Genomic DNA, 19,374 nt, shown 5'->3' with positions numbered 1-19,374 from the left:
ATTTTGAGGACATGTTATTAACAGTATATGATAGTGTACAAACCAACTGCCAATCCATCCATATCCATACTTTGTTTTCGAGTTCAGGAAATGAGTTAATCAACAAGAATTTTGACAATAGTTTCTCAAAATAAGCAAATCCAAACAATTTGTTGTTTTTTGACGAAATTTCCACTTGGGATTTAATACTGTTCACATTTAAGCTCAGCTCACATATTTCATCTATGCTGTTGTCTCTAAACAGAAAAAAAAGAATCAAGTAGTATTATTGGATAGACATGTTTATTTATATACCTACCCCAGATTCGAACAGTTGTCACTCTGATAATCGGTCATTTTTAGCCAAAACACAAAACCTCCAAACAAATCATAATCCGCTATTCGGTAGATGTTTGGTTCCATTTTGCTTTCAATATCCCGCACGACGTAAAAATGGCTCAGTGTGTAAGTGATTGACTTCGCTTTAAATGGAAGCGGAATGCCAAACTCTGATCCACATTTTGTCAAATTCGATCTAAATTTCAAAAATTATTGTGTGTTTAGACAAAAGTCACGTACACTAACCTACGGAAAAGTTTAAAAAGTCGGAAGTTATATCTTACCTTTCTAAAGATACATATAATTTACCGAAATAACTTTATACAATTTGCAACATGAACTAACAAATCGTACGCGAGTTAAACAAAGCTTGCCTGGTAAAAACAACTACTCCAACACCCTGCTGATAGTAAGTTAGATGGGACCTTTTATAGGCCAGTAAAAGCTGCACAAAACCTTCTGAATCTGTTGCGCGAAGCAAGGAAAACAGATAAGGACTTTGGACGAAAACGTGTAAATGCGATAACATCATGCCGCAAGATTGGAGAAAACTACAGCACGAATGGCATCAAGAATCAAAACAATGGTGTCTTATTTTATTTGAAATAATGTGCGATGTCGTTTTACCAAACTTCCTGAACACAGTAGATGACTTTAACCTGTTTATAATTTGAAGTCTTTAAAATAATCAGTAATTTAAACGTTGAATACTGATTGCCTAAAGGTGACTCAAAAATGTAAGTGCAAGTTTGCAACAACCCATTATAAATGTCCATTATAGTATAGGTTACAAACCATGTTTTGGACTTTTTATTTACATCACATAGTTATTTGAACCACTAATCAAAGATTAATGTCTACCTCCAGTACAAAGTTGACGTCGGTGAGGTACTGTCTAAAATTTCCAAAAATCCAGGAGGAAAGTAGATGGTATCATAAACCTGTAGCACACTTACAGGCCTGTTTTGGCATTTGGCCCGGCTCCATGTACAGCTTCAAACGATACATTAATTAGACACTAAACAATACGTTTTTTGTATTTTTCAACTTACTTTGATTGCGCAATCGTTCCGGACGTTAAATACATCAGCAATATAGCCAATACTGAAGCGTTGGACGAACGCATCATTGTAACACCCCTTTCGATTACTGAACTACACGACTCATGTAGGACGATAATTTTTATTCATTTATTTTTGTCCACTCAGTTACCTTTTTCCAAAAAAGGTCATTTTATCATTTTTTCTCACAAATTAATAACCGAAATGTCGACCACAATAGCCACATTCGAGGATTTCAATATTCATGTCAAATTACTACCTTTCATTGTTTCCTACAGACAGTATTTTCAGTGTCATGTCAATTACCTGTCTGCCTACAGTGACCTTCATAAATGTTTAATGTGCTTTCTTTTTGTGGGACTGGGGGTCATTACCCGACATGGGGTTTTTACGAACTTTAATATTCAAGTCGCAGTTCACTCAGACACGTTGTGTATATACAAAGGCTAAGGGGTGGCACCATAACTGCGAGGCAATAGGCACCACAAACACACCATTGTCCCAATGAGGTCATGAAATAAACAAGACGAAAACGTTTAATTTGATAATAACATTAAAAACGCGGCTTTATTTGTGGTGGACAGAGCCTATGACAACTTAACTACTGATTTGCCATACAAAATAACAGGACAAAGCATTTTTGTAATTTAACAAATAACCTCGCATATATTGTAATTTTAGACTTAGACCATTATAAGTGTTTAATTTTAAATTATTCCACAATTTGTTTTAGGTAAAATGTTGATGGTTAACCATCGTGTTAAAAATCAAACAATGTTGGTATACTGGTATAGCGAAACAAAACTATATGCAACTACTTTTGATCAATGCATTTTAAGTGGCGCGGCTTAGCTATTGTGATTGAGTACATCGTCAAACAGTTTAATGCAGGGGTGGACAACCTGCGGCCCGCGGGCCAAATGCGGCCCTTGAACAAAGGTCGTGCGGCCCGCAGAGGCGTTCGAAATTGAAATGTACTGACAAACGAGTCCAACTATTATATATTTTTGAGCAGATTAATGCGCCAGATGCTATATTTCTTCGAACAGGCAATATGTGGCTGGAAGCAAATCCAAATTTAACTTGTAGCTAAGCATATTTGGTAAGTAACGAAGTAAAATCACCTTGTGTTATACCCAGGTGCGGCCCGCGATCCAATTTTGGCTATTGTATTTGGCCCCACAGTAATTAAGGTTGCCCATCCCTGGTTTAATGGTTTCCTGCTCTAATGTGTTAGAGATGTTCTCTGGGAACTGTATTACAGCGGTTCCCACCATGCAATTGTGACAAGCGTCAGCTCGTGGTTGTTATTAACAGACAACAGATATGCAGCTCTATGGACGTTTCTTAGCATGTACAAAATGACATTACGATTACTGTTAAAAAGTTTACTATGCCGAGACATTACTCAGTGACGGTATACGCTATGATATGTTATTAGGTTAAACATTTCAGTACTAAAAGCGCTTACTTTAGTCAAATTGGTTTTAGTACATCAAAAGCTGGTGAGCAGATTAACTAAAACAATAGGGCCGATGGTGTAGGCACAAATGTGATTGCAGACACTGACAACAATATAACAATGACAACAGCCAGAACTACGATTGCAATCAATTTGACGAAACGACTAGAAGAATTGGTTAATTTGATGGCACATTTTTCCTGATCTATTGTTAGGTTTATGATGCAGAGTTTTGCCTTAACTTAACAGCAATTTGAATTTGAGCGAATCGAATCGTATCGTTGATGCGCATTGTGTGACGTCACCATTTCGATTCGCTAAAGCGTAAAATTACATGGTTGCCGAACCGAATCGCATTCAAGGTTTTCAGCTTTGCGCAAAAACGATATGGTGGTCATTGTAAAGTGATATACAAACATAAGGCCGGATAATTGTTAATAAAGTATTTTTAGACTTTTAGTCTATTCTTCCGAAAAAATCTGAATTAATTTGTGTGCAGCAGTTGTTTGCGTCGAGTTTAGACATACCAAATGTATGAATTTGTTTATTGTGAACAGTTGAACCCTCAGGAATAGTTGGAAGAAATATTCAAAGTGTATAGATCACTCTGACTTCATTGTCCAATAGTAATTCGTGCTGATTTCTAAGTTGTACGTACTAAAACTGTTTTACATTTTTTGCCATGTAGCACATTAAAAAAATTCTTTATATGACTGTACAAATCTATTAAATTTGTTTCATTATAGTCTATTGTTGGTTATATGTATAAAAAACGATTAATTTGTATAAATTTGCACCAGTTGGACGAAAAACTCGATTAAAAATGTAACTTGTTGTATGGAACGTTCGTTCAGTATTAGCTACAAATTTCCCCGTTATTTTCGGCACCAAATTAAACAAACAACATATGGTTTCAAGTTGACGTAATTGTTCACAAAAGAGTTCTCCTAAGCGTATTGGCGCCTAAGCGTATTCAAACCACCTGTGCCGAGCGCATCGAGAATCGGAGAAATCTAATACGCTTTGCATTTTGTTCTTTTTCGAAAACGAGAGAAACGCGTATCGAATAAGCGTATCGAATACGCTTAAACGCTCCATGTAAAGAGGCTTAGTGATTTGGGGCAGTAGAAAATACAAAATGTGTTGTTAAAGCTATAGTTCAGTAAAACATTTGTTTAACACTTAATCCATTCGCATAATGTTTTAGATCATGTTCAACCGCTTGATATTTGCCTTCGTTGCTTCATCTTGCACTTTGTATTTTCTATCGTTTCAACTTGACTCAAACAAGTTTGTGCCGAATAATGCCAAGGTAGGTTAAAAAATATTGTAACGTTTTAAATGTCGATTTATGCTTTTTATGAGACGGTTTTGTTAAAGTAACAAATACTTTTGCCATCGTATATACACCATCATCATTTCGCCGAATTTTAAAGTGCGAAAATTATTAATAAGCGTTATGCACCACTGCGTGTAGTTTCCAAAATTTTTTTTTCATTATTTTTTAAAACCATAAAACGTGGTCAAGGTACGTTCAAATCGACATTTTGAGGTCTGTGAGAAAACGTTTTAGATTGTAAAGTCACATTTCTGGTTTCAAACAGTATTTGCCAACGAAATGACTTTAACCGATACTTGTTTACGTATAGGTCGCCCATATACAAATGCATACATCGCTAATCCAATGTTACGAAACAATTAAAAAGACATTCCGAGCCTAATATTTTTCTATAAATTGGCACAGATGTACGTTAGAGCAAGAAGTTTCAGTTTAGGTTGGAATTAAAGAACTCTAGACGACTCGACTCTAAGCGATAGAAATGTCCAAAACTCGTATAACAAAAACTCAAAACTCAAAACACCATAATTTTCACTGTTGAGAGTAGGATACATGCAACTCAAATCCATTATGATTTTTTAACTAACAAGTTTTCTTCAATATGCAATGCGCTTTCCCAACAAATTTACTTTTTGGTTGCACTGACTTCAATTTCATATGTTAAAGTCTGCGTAAGGTGTTGTGACAAGCTGTGGGCATGTTAATCTACATTTTGTTACAACTTGTATAGATTTTAACATATATCCGACCAAAACAAAGTTAATTTGCCATGCGGTAAAGTTAGGTTTCATTGTTATTTTGTGTTTATAGTTTGTCTCTAAAACTCAACAAAATATGGGTCAAACTAAATCTAACGACTATGATTTTTAAAACAGACGAGCTTTATGTTTAACAGATTGAATTGCTGTCCAAAAACATTCAGACGGCAGGAGCAGAAAGCAATAAATCGAAACAGGTGTCTTCCTTGTATCAGAAGAAAAAGTGCAACGCATCAGTAAGACACAATTGGTATCATGTAAGTTGTTTTACCTTGTTTTGATTTTGTTGGTGAGTTTTAGGATGTCAACAACTTGTTTGATTTAAGTTGTTTGCCTTTACTGATTCTGAACAACAACAATTAAAAGCATAACCGTTTTAACAGCACTTTTTCAAACAGAAATTGGTTATACCTTTTCCCGATCCGTTTGTTGGAGGATATCCCGGCAAGTTTCGGTGCGATTTTAGAAATTCGATGAATGGCACAATGTCCCTATGACACACCAGATTCGATGCCGATGAAATGCGCCGCTGTTACCCTCCAGAAACTAGGTTGGCCTGTATCACGTCAAAATAGACACATGAAGCTAAGCAAACGAAAATAATGTATTTTGCATGAAAATAAGTGAATGGCCAAAATGTGGCCGATTGTCACTATCATTTTTAGCGTGAGTCTAATTAAACAATGTTGGTGTTGATTTGAAGCCCAATGCTGTTATTACAACAAGAATTGTCTGCAATTTAACAAACAACCGTTTCAATTTTTAGTTTTCTTGTTTTACGAAAAGTCCAACACCGGCACATATTAACCGGTGTAGTATAAGATTTGCAGCGCAAAGTTTTAGTAAATATCTCGTACGTCTTTTCAGGTACATTACCATCGTTCGTGAACCGTGGGCGGCCTTTCAGTCTGGATAGAATTATTACGCGAAAACCTTTAAACATGGGCCAAACTGTTTTGGAATACCTATTGTATATGTCAACCGGGGACAAAACTTAACTGTCAACGAGTTTCTTATGAGATCCTCAAGGTTGCTTAATGATTCAGTGCCCTGGTATTTCAGGTAAATGTTTGTTTGTTAAATCTTGCATCAACTGTAAATAAAATTTAATCGGTTTTAATTTTAAACTTTGTTTTTACCAAAGTTATTTATATTTCGTTTCTTTCAGAACCGTGTTTATTCCAAGAACTTTAATATACTTATTTTTAGGTTTATTATGTTAAAATCTTAATTATTTTACCAGCTAATTAATGAGAACGTATGTCTTTGTTTTTGAAAGTATATTGTGTAATTATGTAATAGGTTCAGGAATTATCAATCACATGATCTTGGAATGGGGTTGTTCATCCACTAGGTGCCGCCACGTTCCTCCTATAGAGGCTTCGCGCGTCGTGCTTAACAATGGAAACAGTCACATTTTCTTGACGTTTTTTTAGGTTTAATACCACATGTTTCCCACAACTTAAGTTATTATTGTGAAACATATTTCAACTATTTTAAGAACTTGCAAAAATAAACGGAAAAAATACTAAAGAAAAAGAGTAATTACTTGATAATTTCGCGCATGTCATGCCAGTCCAGATTGGAAAGAATGGCCTGCGCGGAGGATAAGGCGCAATATTTCGGATTTCCCCTTGTAATCCGCGCAAATTTAGGCTTTTTACGTGTAATCCGCGCAAAAAAATGCTTTCGTAGGTAACCATAATAAATTTTCTTTAAAATTTTATATTTTCGTTTTACAATGAAGTTCTATGTCACAAGCCTTATTTCGCGAACAATCCACGTAAATCAGTCAAGCACATCGAAACTTACCAATCGTCACGCTTGAAATAACATTTCTATTTCGCTAACGTAGTCGTTAAAAGTACGTTTATCTGTATTTTTAGGATCTAGTTTGACTATTAAAGTGACTGTCGGCTGGGCAAGTTACATAAAATAATGTTTTCTGTATGACAAATAATTAAAAACAGTTAAGAGCAGTTTGGCAATCAAAAACTATCCCCACAAAACAAATCAGCAAAATGTTTGAATCGTTATGAAAATAAAAAATTGTAGAATCTAGCAGAACAGCTGCGTGCGCAATAGAGCAAAACTGAAAATTCGTCGTGTTTATTGCATTATTTAGTTGTTTTTTTTGTCTGCTGGATAGTCTTGCAGGCGTTACATACAAATTGCGTTAATGTCAATCCACCTGTCAATCAAAAGTCTATCGACCGCGCAGAAAATTGTAATTCCGCGCAAAAATCCGCGCAATTATTTTGACGAAAAAAATATCCTCCGCGCAAAAATAAAACTTTCCAATCTGGATGCCAGTTACACCTGTCCTGAAGGTAATTTGAAAAAAATGTCTGGGTCATGTTTGTGAGAAAAATGGTTGTTGGTTTTGCTTTCAAAATATATTTATATTGTAAATACAGATGTTTGTTGATAATTTACATGATTTGTACCATGTTCTTTTGTGTTAATTCATGCCTTTTTAGTGACTAGCGATTAGCGAACAATCACTTGCTAGATCTGGTTCTTGAGGGCACTTGCTAGTATCTGATTCTTGAGTGTATTATTGCAGGAGTTGAGTTAAGCTATGTTATGATAATACAGTGAGTATCGTTCCAAACAACATGTAAATATACATCTATGACCCAAAGTCAACAAATGTTGAAAATATATGGTATGTCGCTGTGAAGAATTAAATGCTCGAGGTGTTGATTTATTTACTTATAAGTCAGTATACTGATACATTTGTGCAGATCATAATTCCACACCTTTCTGTTGTTGTAGAGATATATAGGTTGTATTAAACAAGGAAAATTGTTAATTTGAAAGAGAAATAGGCAAAACCCAAAAAGAGGAGCTGATTGCACATGTCCTGTTTGGCTTCAACTTATGATGCTATAGTATACTATGCCTGGCAGCAACAGCTTATTTATGATGCTATAGTGGGACTTTCTGAGCAACCCATGGGAGAAAGTGTCAAAATTGGAATGCAGCATTTCAAAGAATTTGCTACAATAATTTTCTTGCTATTCTACTTGCTATTCAAAAAGTCTAATTGTAACAACTATAAAAGCATTGCATGCTTTTTATTGCCTACATATTTGGTGACTTTACATCAATATTTTAAACAGTATTTGTACATTGTTTTGTTTGGTGTATTGCCAATAATTGCAAAATTCTTTGCAACCTGAGCTACATTGCAAGCATTTAAATTTTTATCAACAACAAAGTGTTTGTTCATTCCAAGTTAATATATATCATGCAATTCGTTTTAGAAACCATTTTAGAATCTTTTGGTTCACATAGGATAGCAGCCTCTGGTGATTTACTACTTTGGAAGATGGTTATTTATTCAGTTAATTTAGCTGTCAATAATATAAATCTGATCAAAACAGAAAAAAATCTTAATTCTTTCTTTAGATGTGCCAAATAAGATACACATATCTTGGTAATATTTATTTTGTCAAACCGTGTGACGGTAAAGATCAGTTGATATATCTTTGAACTTAAACTGAAACATTATATTCATAGTTAAATTTTCAATTAAAAACAGGTAAAGTACTTGAAACTCACATTCAGTGTCATTCTGTATTGTTGCCATTTTTGAAAAAAATACTGTCGAAAGTTACATCTTTAATTTGCTAGCTGTTTGTACAAGCAACAATGCATTTGGATGCAAGCAATGGAATCATTTGCAACTGATGTTACTTCGTTGTACTATTTACTGCCAATATGACATCTCTATTTGGTTGGTATAACACCCAGCCAGTACATTTCAAATTTCCTTCTTTTGCTTTCCCAAGTGGAAATATAGAAGGATATATAGTTTCTTTGTCAAATCTTGCTTGCTTGATGTTGCGAATGTTTCAGTAACTTCAAGTCTTCATATTAGATGATTAAAGACCTTAAGTTTGGCCTCCAAAATGTATCTAATACAGTTTCTCTGTTAAGTGCAATTTTATGTCACTTTTTTGTAAAAGCAACTTCTTGTCAGGAAAAAGTTGTACTGTGCTCCTACATTCACAACCTGTACATACAACTATAATGGCATTCCAATAATACTGTTATAGTACAAGTTTCCATAAAGGAATTGTTTAAAATGACGCACATGCAACAGAAAATAATTACATGATGGGATGATGCTTCATCTACCCTGCAGTGGTTTGCAGGAAGAACTCACTGAATTTTAGCTGAAATACGCATATTGAACCTGCAGTTTATACAAACTTATCTTAGATAACAAGAATAATAGTCCATTTATTCGTAACATACATTTAGACCACAAAAATTCACCCCAAACACCTGCGAAGCTTGCCGATATATGTTTTTTGCTATTGTTTCCAGCATAAACCAACGCATTGTATGGCCGGAAGGTGCTGCCACCTAGCGGAATTTTTGATTCGGCTGAACAACCCCATTGATGCCATGTTAACTGATAAGGAGGAAATTCAAAGACAAATTCAAAAGCTAGACAATGAATTGGATCTTGTCATGATCAACGAATATATGGATGAGTCATTGGTGCTATTAAAGGTGCGTTTAATGCAATTATTCAAACATAAATGTATTATTTAACACAAGTGTTCTATTTGAAAAATAAAACGAGCCATCGATTCGTTTTAGACCATATACTGGTAAGTCACACCCTTTGCGTTTGTCAAATATAAACTGTTGCTATAAAAAGGTCTTTGTCTAAATCAGTGGTTCCCAACCGGGGTGCCGCGGCACCCTGGGGTGCCAATTGCAATGCTCAAGGGTGCCGCGAGATATTGATATTGCAATACTGCGGCCCATTATTTATTTTAACTTTAACCCGTTAAGTACGGAATTTACTTATTTCTAACCGAGTTTCAGTACGTATTAAGTTTCGCGTCTCGCAGGTATTCCAGCTCCTTATTTCATACGGTTATTTAAAATACAGAAACCTTAAAAATTTGATCCAGTTTTGCCAGGGTGCCGCAAACTATTTCTCTCTTTGATAGGGTGCCGCAAGGTCAAAAAGGTAGGGAACCACTGGTCTAAATGTTAGTTATTTGCTTCGCTCTTACCTGGAAGCTGGAATTGTGTTTGTAGATTTTAAACAAAAGTAACAAATTTTGTTAGGATATTATGTGCATGAGTTTGAGCACCCGATCCGTCTACCTTTAGGCGCTTTAAACTGTCGAATTCTGGATAATCCCGGGCCTTTATGCTGTTGTAGCGGTTACAACACTATTGTGTAATGTTTATGAAAACGATTGCATGTTATTTCGCAATAACGTTTCACACCACGAAAAGGAAGGGTTTACCCTCATTTCTGCAGAGACTAATGTTTATATTTCCGTTTCTATGGTAGTCATAAGTTATTTTCAGCCATTTTTCGGGTTCCAGAAAGATCTAACAGTAAACATAGTGTTTATTCCCTTATGACACATATTTCCGTCGGTATTTGCAATGTTTCCGCAGTTGTGATTCGTATTAGAACGCGTCGTTTCCACCCTGTGAAAAAGCATATGGTGTTCACCAAAAGGCGCTATGGCACTATAAATTACATGGCTACCTTAAAATAAATAATATAAGTAATATGAGAAAAAGAATCCGTACACCGGCCCATGTTTCGCATTGTTATATAAGCGTAGACTTTGATGTTTTCGCCGTTCTATTTGTGGGTTCTATTTGTGGGTTCTATTTGTGGGTTCTATTTGTGGATTCTATTTGTTCCTGCTATTTCCACCGGGAAAGCTATTTTGGGACTTCTATTTTTTGGCTTCTATTTTTATCCCATGTGGATGTGTAGCTGATTTGAACGTTCGCCTTTAACGTTATTCAAGAATACAAAGAAAGAAGAGACATATGTGTGGCTGTTAATCAGTCAGCTGTTATTGAGATGCAAAGATCAGACTCACCAAACAATTTGCAATGAACATCATAGTTTACATTGTAGCCGCCATTAACAAGTCGCCATCTAGGCAGCAGCACCTACAAAGTGGTGCCCACGAGTTGCTACAGATCTTCCGAACTCACTTCCAGCGCAGGCAGATGTCACTTCAAATTGGTACTTTACGAGCAAGGTTCGGACAGCACGTTCAAAGCGATGCCCCGAACGGTTCGAACAAGACGTCATTTGGACAAGGGTTACTCACAGATTGCCCTGACGCTCGACCGAACTTGCCAGAGACTTTTCGAGCACAACCAGACATTTTAGTTATGTGCAACGCCACTGACATCCCAATGGAATCAGAAACAAAAGAGGAGGAACAACTCGACTACCAAGATCACGGAAATGGCATTCACGCGATCGCGCCGACTGACATCTTTTCCTCTGTTAAGTAAGTGCGTGTGAAATCTGCACTTGACAATTTTCTGTGTTGTAAAATATATATTTTATTCGCTTCATAACACTTTTCAAGATAAATTAGTTATGCTTATTCATCGATGTATGTTGCATGTTAAGCTGTGTGCGTGTATATAACTTATAATTCAGTAAAAATTAATATTTTTTTTGCTAGTGTCAAAATGTAAACGTGTGTTTCGGTGTGTATCACTGTCAATTTATGTTTCACGTTTCATGTCAACGTTTTTGTTTCACTACTAACGCTGCATGATATATATTGACTCCCTGGCTTGAGCTGTTTAATAAGATCACACATTTTCCACACTCAAATATTACATGTAAACGACCAACCTGTCAAAAATAAGTGAGCTCAGTTACGCTGGGGACAATTGCCCAAACCCAAGAAAACAAGCATCCTAACCGAAACACGACGTCGTTCTACGCCATATTTGTCTGCATGGTGCATACCACTTTGAGCATCGAGCTCCATCTGTTCACAAGTCTACAAACAGACATTTCGAGCCACGAGCTCCAACTATTCACAAGTCTACAAACAAACATTTCGAGCCACGAGCTCCTACTATTTACAAGCCTACAAAATTATGAGCCAGCACGAGCGAACGATATTTTCTCTCAAGTGGGAACCAACGTGCAACAATTGGCACCAACTTAATTATTTGCAATCGTCATATCCATGACTAGTTTTGCAGTGCTATTAAGCACCTGTTTACCGGGCACGTCATCACACACGTGACGGCACAGAAACAGATGAATTCAGACGTCAAACAACAACAAGATCAACAGGAAGCACTTCGCCAACAATCAGCAAAATGAGCTTTTCACACGGCGTGAACATTTTAGCCAGCCCTTCACTCGTAAATAGATTAACGCCTACAGCAACCTTGTTCACAGTTGCTCTTTCACTTAACTTCATACATCGTTCTGTTAAGATTAGCTTCCAAAATTTTAGGGAAGAGTCAATATATATCTTATTAAATGTCATTAACTTGTGTTTCGCCAGTTTATACGTACAGACAATATTTTCCTCCGTCTGACCTTGTCTTTACGACGTTTATTGTTTTCCTTACGATATATATCCAAAGAGCTGAAGAGTCAAACCCTTATTGACAAGATATATAATTGTTATGTTCATTTTTCGCCTTTAATTGTGCATATTTTCCCAACGTATAAATCCCCACGTGACAGCGCCCACCGCCATCTATTGACCAATTTCGCTTGTCGCGTGTCGCTAACGACCATTAATATTGATAAAATGTGTTTTTCATTCAAACACATTGTGCATCCTTTTTGGGGGGGAGCTTTTGTAGCGGTTACAACACTATTGTGTAATGTTTAAGAAAACGATTGCATGTTATTTCGCAATAACGTTTCACACCACGAAAAGGAAGGGTTTACCCTCATTTCTGCAGAGACTAATGTTTATATTTCCGTTTCTATGGTAGTCATAAGTTATTTTCAGCCATTTTTCGGGTTCCAGAAAGATCTAACAGTAAACATAGTGTTTATTCCCTTATGACACATATTTCCGTCGGTATTTGCAATGTTTCCGCAGTTGTGATTCGTATTAGAACGCGTCGTTTCCACCCTGTGAAAAAGCATATGGTGTTCACCAAAAGGCGCTATGGCACTATAAATTACATGGCTACCTTAAAATAAATAATATAAGTAATATGAGAAAAAGAATCCGTACACCGGCCCAAGTTTCGCATTGTTATATAAGCGTAGACTTTGATGTTTTCGCCGTTCTATTTGTGGGTTCTATTTGTGGGTTCTATTTGTGGGTTCTATTTGTGGATTCTATTTGTTCCTGCTATTTCCACCGGGAAAGCTATTTTGGGACTTCTATTTTTTGGCTTCTATTTTTATCCCATGTGGATGTGTAGCTGATTTGAACGTTCGCCTTTAACGTTATTCAAGAATACAAAGAAAGAAGAGACATATGTGTGGCTGTTAATCAGTCAGCTGTTATTGAGATGCAAAGATCAGACTCACCAAACAATTTGCAATGAACATCATAGTTTACATTGTAGCCGCCATTAACAAGTCGCCATCGAGGCAGGCGTGCCTACACTGTCGTATTATATTCCATGTTATGGATTCTGCGCTATAAGCGGCATGGTATGCTATTGATATTACGAACAGCTTAGGGGGTTACCCTAGGTGTTGTTTTCGTCGGTTGTGGCTGTTTGTTGACAAATTAAATCAGCTGAACTGAACCTTACAGCAGGGCTGCCACTCTATATATTTTATAGCTAGATCTAGATGGTTTTGGTTAAGCCTAGATGTAAAATTTGGGATCTAGATGTTTTTTTAACGTTTCTAAAGACCATAGGAACAGTAAAGCCTACAAACGTTCCACCCAGATAACCACAAAGCCTCGACGTTATAATGTTAGAACAGTAACAGAAAAAAAAAAATACTGATGAAAAGGAAGAAGTAAGCTTCTTTATCAAATATAGATCAATTCATAATAAAAACCTTTATATGTGTTGGTTTTTGGCTCATATATTACATTTAATGGGATTATTTTATGTTTAGATATATTATTTGATGTTTAATTTTTCAATCTAGATGATTCTAGATACTTTTTGAGGTCAATTTAAATTATTTCGTTCAAACAAAAGTGGCAGCCCTGCCTTACAGTGCGGTAGGAAGTTGGAAGTTAGAACACTGGCTTCAATTTATGGAGTTTTTTCCTAAAATTGGTGGTAAGTTTAACTTATTTAAGTATTTTGTAAATAATAGAAAACCATTTTAATATAGAAAGACATATCACATATTTGTCTGACCTGAGGACATTAACTGGGTTCACACACAGGAAGTAGATTTTAACTGAAGCAGCATAGTTTTACGGGTTTGTCAGTCTTAACAGTGACAAGCATCTGTGCCCCTGCAGGGTCCTGGTGTGTATTTGATTTGGACAAAAACATCAAGGTGTTGGAAGTTTAAACTCATATGGGCAACACTTCCATCGATTGTAAACAATGCAGCTATACAGATGGTATATTTTTGATTAAAGGCAGGTCAAATCTGGAAATGTTTGGGTTGGTGGTGAAAATTGGAATGTTAAAACCCATACACTACAGGACAAGTGACAGAGAGACAGATTTGGTGAACCACAGATGATTGTGTGAGTAAAGAGTTGATCTAAAGAACTTAAGGCAGATTAATATAGCATTCTTGACTTTGATACTTGGTATACAAGTGTTTTACACACCTTAAAAACTATTACCTGAAAGACTAAGGTAGCATGCCTAGTTTTATTGACTGATTTTATTTGGTTGCCTCCAGCACTTGTAATATTAATGACTGGTAAAAACACTAAAATGGGTTCAAAATTGTTTGCGATTTTGAATATATACTGTATATTTTTTTTAGTTAATAGTAAATTGAAATTTATTATTATATTGTGCAATTGCAGCTAAAGCTATGGGTGAATCCTCATATGTACCATACAAACTCGTCTTATGGTTTGCCATGAAGGTGTCATTTGACAACAATTGCAGTGTTGGATTTCCTGACTAAAAACAATTCAAAGCATGCTTTTTGTGTTTGAAAGAAGCAAATGACACAAAGGCTATAGACTGAAGAGTAGACCAGGTAGATATATATACAATTAGTACAAAATAGCTTACATTGTTTAACATAAATCAACTGTGTTTGTTCAAATTAATATTGCACCATTGCTACTAAAATAAGCTCTACTTTCACAGTTAGATTTACTTAGCAGATATCTCCAATTGTTAACAAAATGTTTGTTAAAAAATGTTGCAGATAGTTTAGTTTGCAGCTCAGCTATTTTTATATTATGACCATTACATAGCAGTACTGTCATATAGTCATTTGATGGTAGCATAAAAAGCCTTTTTAGCAACTAACCATTTGGTTATCAAGTAAAGATTGTAAAAATTGCATTTAATTAACTCTACAGTTTTGAAACTAGATTTGTATGGTGTTTAATTATTTCATTAAATTTGTGTTTTATTACAGGACAAGGCAAGGAGATGTTACCCTTAAAATCTGGAAAAGTTAGATGTAAGGGAAGGATATGTGTACTATTTGAAACTTTAACCTTTACACAGCTATAGATTGCATGCAATCTGCTTTCTGTATTCCACATCCAGCACATTAACCAAGATATGACCAAAGGTTCAATATAATAAGCAAACCTGTCTATTCCAATTGTTGTGAAATATTGAGATTGCTGTATATGTCCCAATCTATTTGTTAATTTGTGGTGCTTTTTGTGCTTATTTTAATGCAAATTGTATTGTTTTTTTTTGTTACACTGCATTTTTAGTCTACAATTTTTATCCACAATTAAGGACGAGGTGGCCGAGTGGTTAAGGCGATGGACTGCTAATCCATTGTGCTCTGCACGCGTGGGTTCGAATCCCATCCTCGTCGTATCATCTTTGGTACTCTTTTTGGTTGTTTAATCTGGCCCTATGTCAAGTTTTAAGAATTCGTGATTGGATTTCGTATTATCATTGGGCCATCAAATTGCCCTTGATAGTCACTGGGTTGGCCGAGTGGTTAAGACGTTGGACTTAATTTCAATGGAAAGTTGTCCGCGTGGGTTCGAACCCCCCACCCAGTAAAATGTTGTTATTTTTGTTGCATGTTCTGCATGAGTGCTATCGATCTGATTTGTGTTCGAGTGGAAAACTGACGAAATTGTACATTTATCTTACATTTTGTACTGTCTGCTGAATGACAACATTAATTTTCAAGTGGAGTTTTTCGTACATCAAACACATTACTTTAATTGGAAAATTGGCCTTTGTCTGGACGAGATGGCCGAGTGGTTAAGGCGATGGACTGCTAATCCATTGTGCTCTGCACGCGTGGGTTAGAATCCCACAATTGTTATTATTTTCGTTGCATATTCTGCACGACTGCTATCGATCTGATGTTTGCTCGAGTGGATAAGACTGACAAAATTGTACATTTGTATTTCATTTTGTACTGAGATGTTTGTCAAACTTCTGCTGAATGACAAGATTTATTTGTAAGTGGAGTATTTCGTTCATCAAACACATTGCATGTATTGGAAAATTGGACTTCGTCTGGACGAGGTGATGGAGTGGTTGAGGCGTTTGGCTTAAGTTCCAATGGACATTTGACGAAATTGTAAATTTATCTTACATTTTGTACTGAGATGTTTGTCAAATTTCTGCTGCATGACAACATCTATTTTCAAGTGGAGTATTTCGTACATCAAACACAATGCTTTAATTGGAAAATTGGCCTTCGTCCGGACAAGGTGGCCGAGTGGTTAAGGCGATGGTCTAATAATCCATTGTTCTCTACACGCGTTGGTTCGAATCCCATTTCCGTCGTTTCAACGTTTATACTTTTTTGGGTGATTAATCTCCCTCCAATTGTCTTTGTCAAATTTTGAGAGTTTATGATTGGATTTTGTATGATCATTGGGTCTTCAAATTTCCGTCGGTCGTTTCTGGGTTGGCAGAGTGGCTTAGGCGTTGGACTTAAGTTCCAAATTACAGTTGTCCGCGTGGGGTCGAACCCCGATCCGAGTGAAGTTCTGTTATTTTCGTCACATATTCTGCGTAAGTGTTGTCGATTTGATGTGTGGTCGAGACTAAATTCTGACGAAATTGATCATTTATCTTACCTTTCGTACTGAGATGTTTGTCAAATTTCTTTTTTTCGAACCCCGCACCCAGTAAATTTTGTTATTTTCGTTATATTTTCTGCATAAGTGCTGTCGACCTGATCTGTAATCATAAGAAAATATCTGGCGACATTGCTGGTTTGTCTTGGATTCTCTAATGAAATGTGTGTCAAATTTCTACTGAATGACATCATTTTTTTAAAGTTAACTGTTTCGTTCTTCAAACCCATTTCTTCCGTTGGGATATTGTTGTTTGTCAGGATGTGGTGGGCGAGTGGTTAAGGCGATGGACTGCTAATCCAAATCAAAAGTTTTGTTATTTTTGTCTCATAATCTGCATGAGTGCTATCGATCTGAATTGAGATCAAGAGAAAAATCTGGCGAAATTGCCAGATAATCTTGGATTCTTTACTCAGATGTGTGTCATGTTTCTAGAACATTTTCGGCCTAATCTGTTCTGCTAATGCGTTCATGCCAGCTTACTGGAACTGGTTAACATACAGCTATTTTGACCGTTTATTGATCCTTAGCTTTATTTGAACATTACAATTGACATATGTTTGTTTGAAGTATGATGTCGCATGTGTTTCGTCATATTCGTGACGTCATAAGATATCAATTGTGATGTAATTTTCCACATATTGATATAAAACATGTCAATGATTGTTGCAAACCAAGTATTGTTTCACTTGTATATTGTGTCGTAGAACCTACAACTATTACGTAACAATGATATTATTTTTTATTTTTTATGCTTTGTAAAAGTCTTGAAGTAACTTAATTTTAAAGTATAGCTTCTAGAAGTGCTCTAATATGGATTATTCTTGCATTAACACCAACTTAAGACTTGATGTCTTTGCTGCTGCATTTGGATAAGCATGTGGGTAAGGTTATTGGAATATTTTAGAATACGAAACATTTCTAATGATGCAAAAAAGTTGAAAATGAATGTGATTGTATTATATGTCTTTTACAATAATGCCGTCAATAAATTTAAGTTAAACAAAAAGCTTTTCTAGGCAATTAGATGTAGTTCTATTGTCTCCTCAGTACCAATGAAACCAACTTCATGACTATTAATAATTACCAATATGATAATTAAAATTTTAAAGACTTAAAGATTCAAAAGAAATATTTTTGTTTATTAGCCTAATTTTTATCCAATTTCATCCGTCTTGTTTTAACAGACAAAAAGCTCGTTAAAAGGGTCACCGACGGAATGATCATCAAAACATTTTCCAATACAATCAAAATCGTCATAAGCAATTTGTTCGGCATCCTCACAACAAGCATCAAAAATTTTCTTCACACGATCGGAGTCATTGTAAAAAATATATTCAACACTCTGTTTGTCGTCATTCAAAACCTTTTTAATATTGCATTTATTCTGTTAGTGAATACTTTCGTAATTTTTTACATTATTATTAAAGCTCTTCTTACTGTTGTAAAAACTATTTTTGTAAAACTCTTTACTATTGTGCACAATGTGTTTAGAAATGTTTTAAATACTATTAAAGTTATATTCAAGAATATTCTTTTAATTGCCGGTATCATAGTAGGCAATATTTTTCACACGTTTGGAAATGTTCTGAAAATTATTTTTGTTACTATTGCAATTCTTATCAAAAACTTTGTTGTTTCCATCGGAACGATTTTTCTAAATGCTTTTATGATTTTAATAATTACCTTGACAAATATCTTAGGGACTGTTGGTATCATTAAATTAACAAAGTCAGAACCTTCCAATGAGAACCCTTTGTTGTCAAAATCATCATCGCAAATTTCCACATCAGTGTTTAAATCATCAGAATCTTCTTGGAATTCATACGAAAATGCGTCTTCTTCACTGAGTGAAAATTCATCAGATTTTTCATCTTAACATTGCACCGACTTCAGGAAAAAGGAAAATCTCAAACTTGTATTAAATGCTCAATAAAGGTGCATTAAATTGAAAGAGAACCCCTTTCTTCCGTTGATGTACTGAATATTTGCTTTAGCTGTAATAAAACAGTTTATTGTGGCATTTTCGTTGAAATTGTGTCGCAATAAAATTCATCTTTGACAAATTTGTTTTACAGAATGTAAGTTTGCAACTGCAACAAAACCTCAACAATTATTTTCGTTTAGAACACCTATAAGTCGTTTCGATATTCCTTGCAGAGTTACCATCCAAATGTATAAACAACTATAACTGATAAGTTCACGAACTGCAATGTACAATGTTGTGTCTTTACTAGAAACTTTATAGGGATGACAAAACAGTTTCAAGAAAATAAAGTGACGAAACAAGCTATTTTTGGTTGAGGTTGCAATCTGCAAAATTTGTATCTAATTTCATGGCACACGTGGATAATCATATAAATGAAAGCATGCAACAAAAGTGATTAGCTGTTGTAATGTTAGGGTCGTTAATCAGGTAGATGTTAAAGCGAGACATATTCCGGCTAGTCCGGCCTTTTTATAGAAGAAA

The 19,374-nt window shown here is 35.5% G+C and overlaps 1 protein-coding gene, 4 long non-coding RNA genes and 1 other non-coding gene across 8 annotated transcripts in view; 4 read left to right on the top strand and 2 right to left on the bottom strand.

Annotated features, from left to right (window-relative positions):
• LOC145222720 (uncharacterized) overlaps positions 1 to 751 on the bottom strand; it is a 31,794-nt gene extending 31,043 nt beyond the window's left edge. The window contains exons 1-3 of the mRNA XM_080088900.1: positions 603 to 751; positions 299 to 514; positions 44 to 236 (exon numbers count right to left, since the gene is read on the bottom strand). Of these exons, the coding sequence (XP_079945026.1) occupies positions 44 to 236; positions 299 to 402 (297 nt within the window). The 5' untranslated portion in view covers positions 403 to 514; positions 603 to 751. The remainder of the gene's footprint in view (positions 1 to 43; positions 237 to 298; positions 515 to 602) is intronic.
• A 3,304-nt stretch (positions 752 to 4,055) lies between these two features.
• Positions 4,056 to 6,630, top strand: LOC145224098 (uncharacterized). Its single transcript, XR_013859564.1, has 4 exons — positions 4,056 to 4,153; positions 5,076 to 5,195; positions 5,337 to 6,000; positions 6,241 to 6,630. It is a non-coding gene; the product is annotated as an uncharacterized LOC145224098 (long non-coding RNA).
• A 69-nt stretch (positions 6,631 to 6,699) lies between these two features.
• Positions 6,700 to 10,411, top strand: LOC145224395 (uncharacterized). Its single transcript, XR_013859638.1, has 2 exons — positions 6,700 to 7,535; positions 7,717 to 10,411. It is a non-coding gene; the product is annotated as an uncharacterized LOC145224395 (long non-coding RNA).
• Positions 10,310 to 13,330, bottom strand: LOC145224391 (uncharacterized). 2 transcript variants are annotated; one of them, XR_013859630.1, is made up of 3 exons: positions 13,259 to 13,330; positions 12,662 to 12,851; positions 10,310 to 10,410 (listed from the first exon to the last, which is right to left on the bottom strand). It is a non-coding gene; the product is annotated as an uncharacterized LOC145224391 (long non-coding RNA). The 2 variants fall into 2 exon arrangements; XR_013859631.1 differs by lacking the exons at positions 12,662 to 12,851; positions 13,259 to 13,330 and adding an exon at positions 10,818 to 10,880.
• A 367-nt stretch (positions 13,331 to 13,697) lies between these two features.
• On the top strand, positions 13,698 to 18,964 carry LOC145224392 (uncharacterized). Of its 2 annotated transcripts, XR_013859632.1 has the most exons (5): positions 13,698 to 13,974; positions 14,286 to 14,396; positions 14,688 to 14,866; positions 15,257 to 17,788; positions 18,092 to 18,964. It is a non-coding gene; the product is annotated as an uncharacterized LOC145224392 (long non-coding RNA). The 2 variants fall into 2 exon arrangements; XR_013859633.1 differs by lacking the exon at positions 14,286 to 14,396.
• Positions 15,592 to 15,673, top strand: Trnas-gcu (transfer RNA serine (anticodon GCU)). Its single transcript has one exon. It is a non-coding gene; the product is annotated as a tRNA-Ser (tRNA).
• Positions 18,965 to 19,374: the final 410 nt, after the last annotated feature.

This window comes from Phallusia mammillata, chromosome 4, assembly GCF_965637545.1.
Source record: "Phallusia mammillata chromosome 4, kaPhaMamm4.hap1.1, whole genome shotgun sequence".
Classification (NCBI taxonomy): domain Eukaryota; kingdom Metazoa; phylum Chordata; class Ascidiacea; order Phlebobranchia; family Ascidiidae; genus Phallusia; species Phallusia mammillata.
Note: the sequence above shows the minus strand (reverse complement) of the source record. Positions and strands in the feature narration are given on the sequence as shown.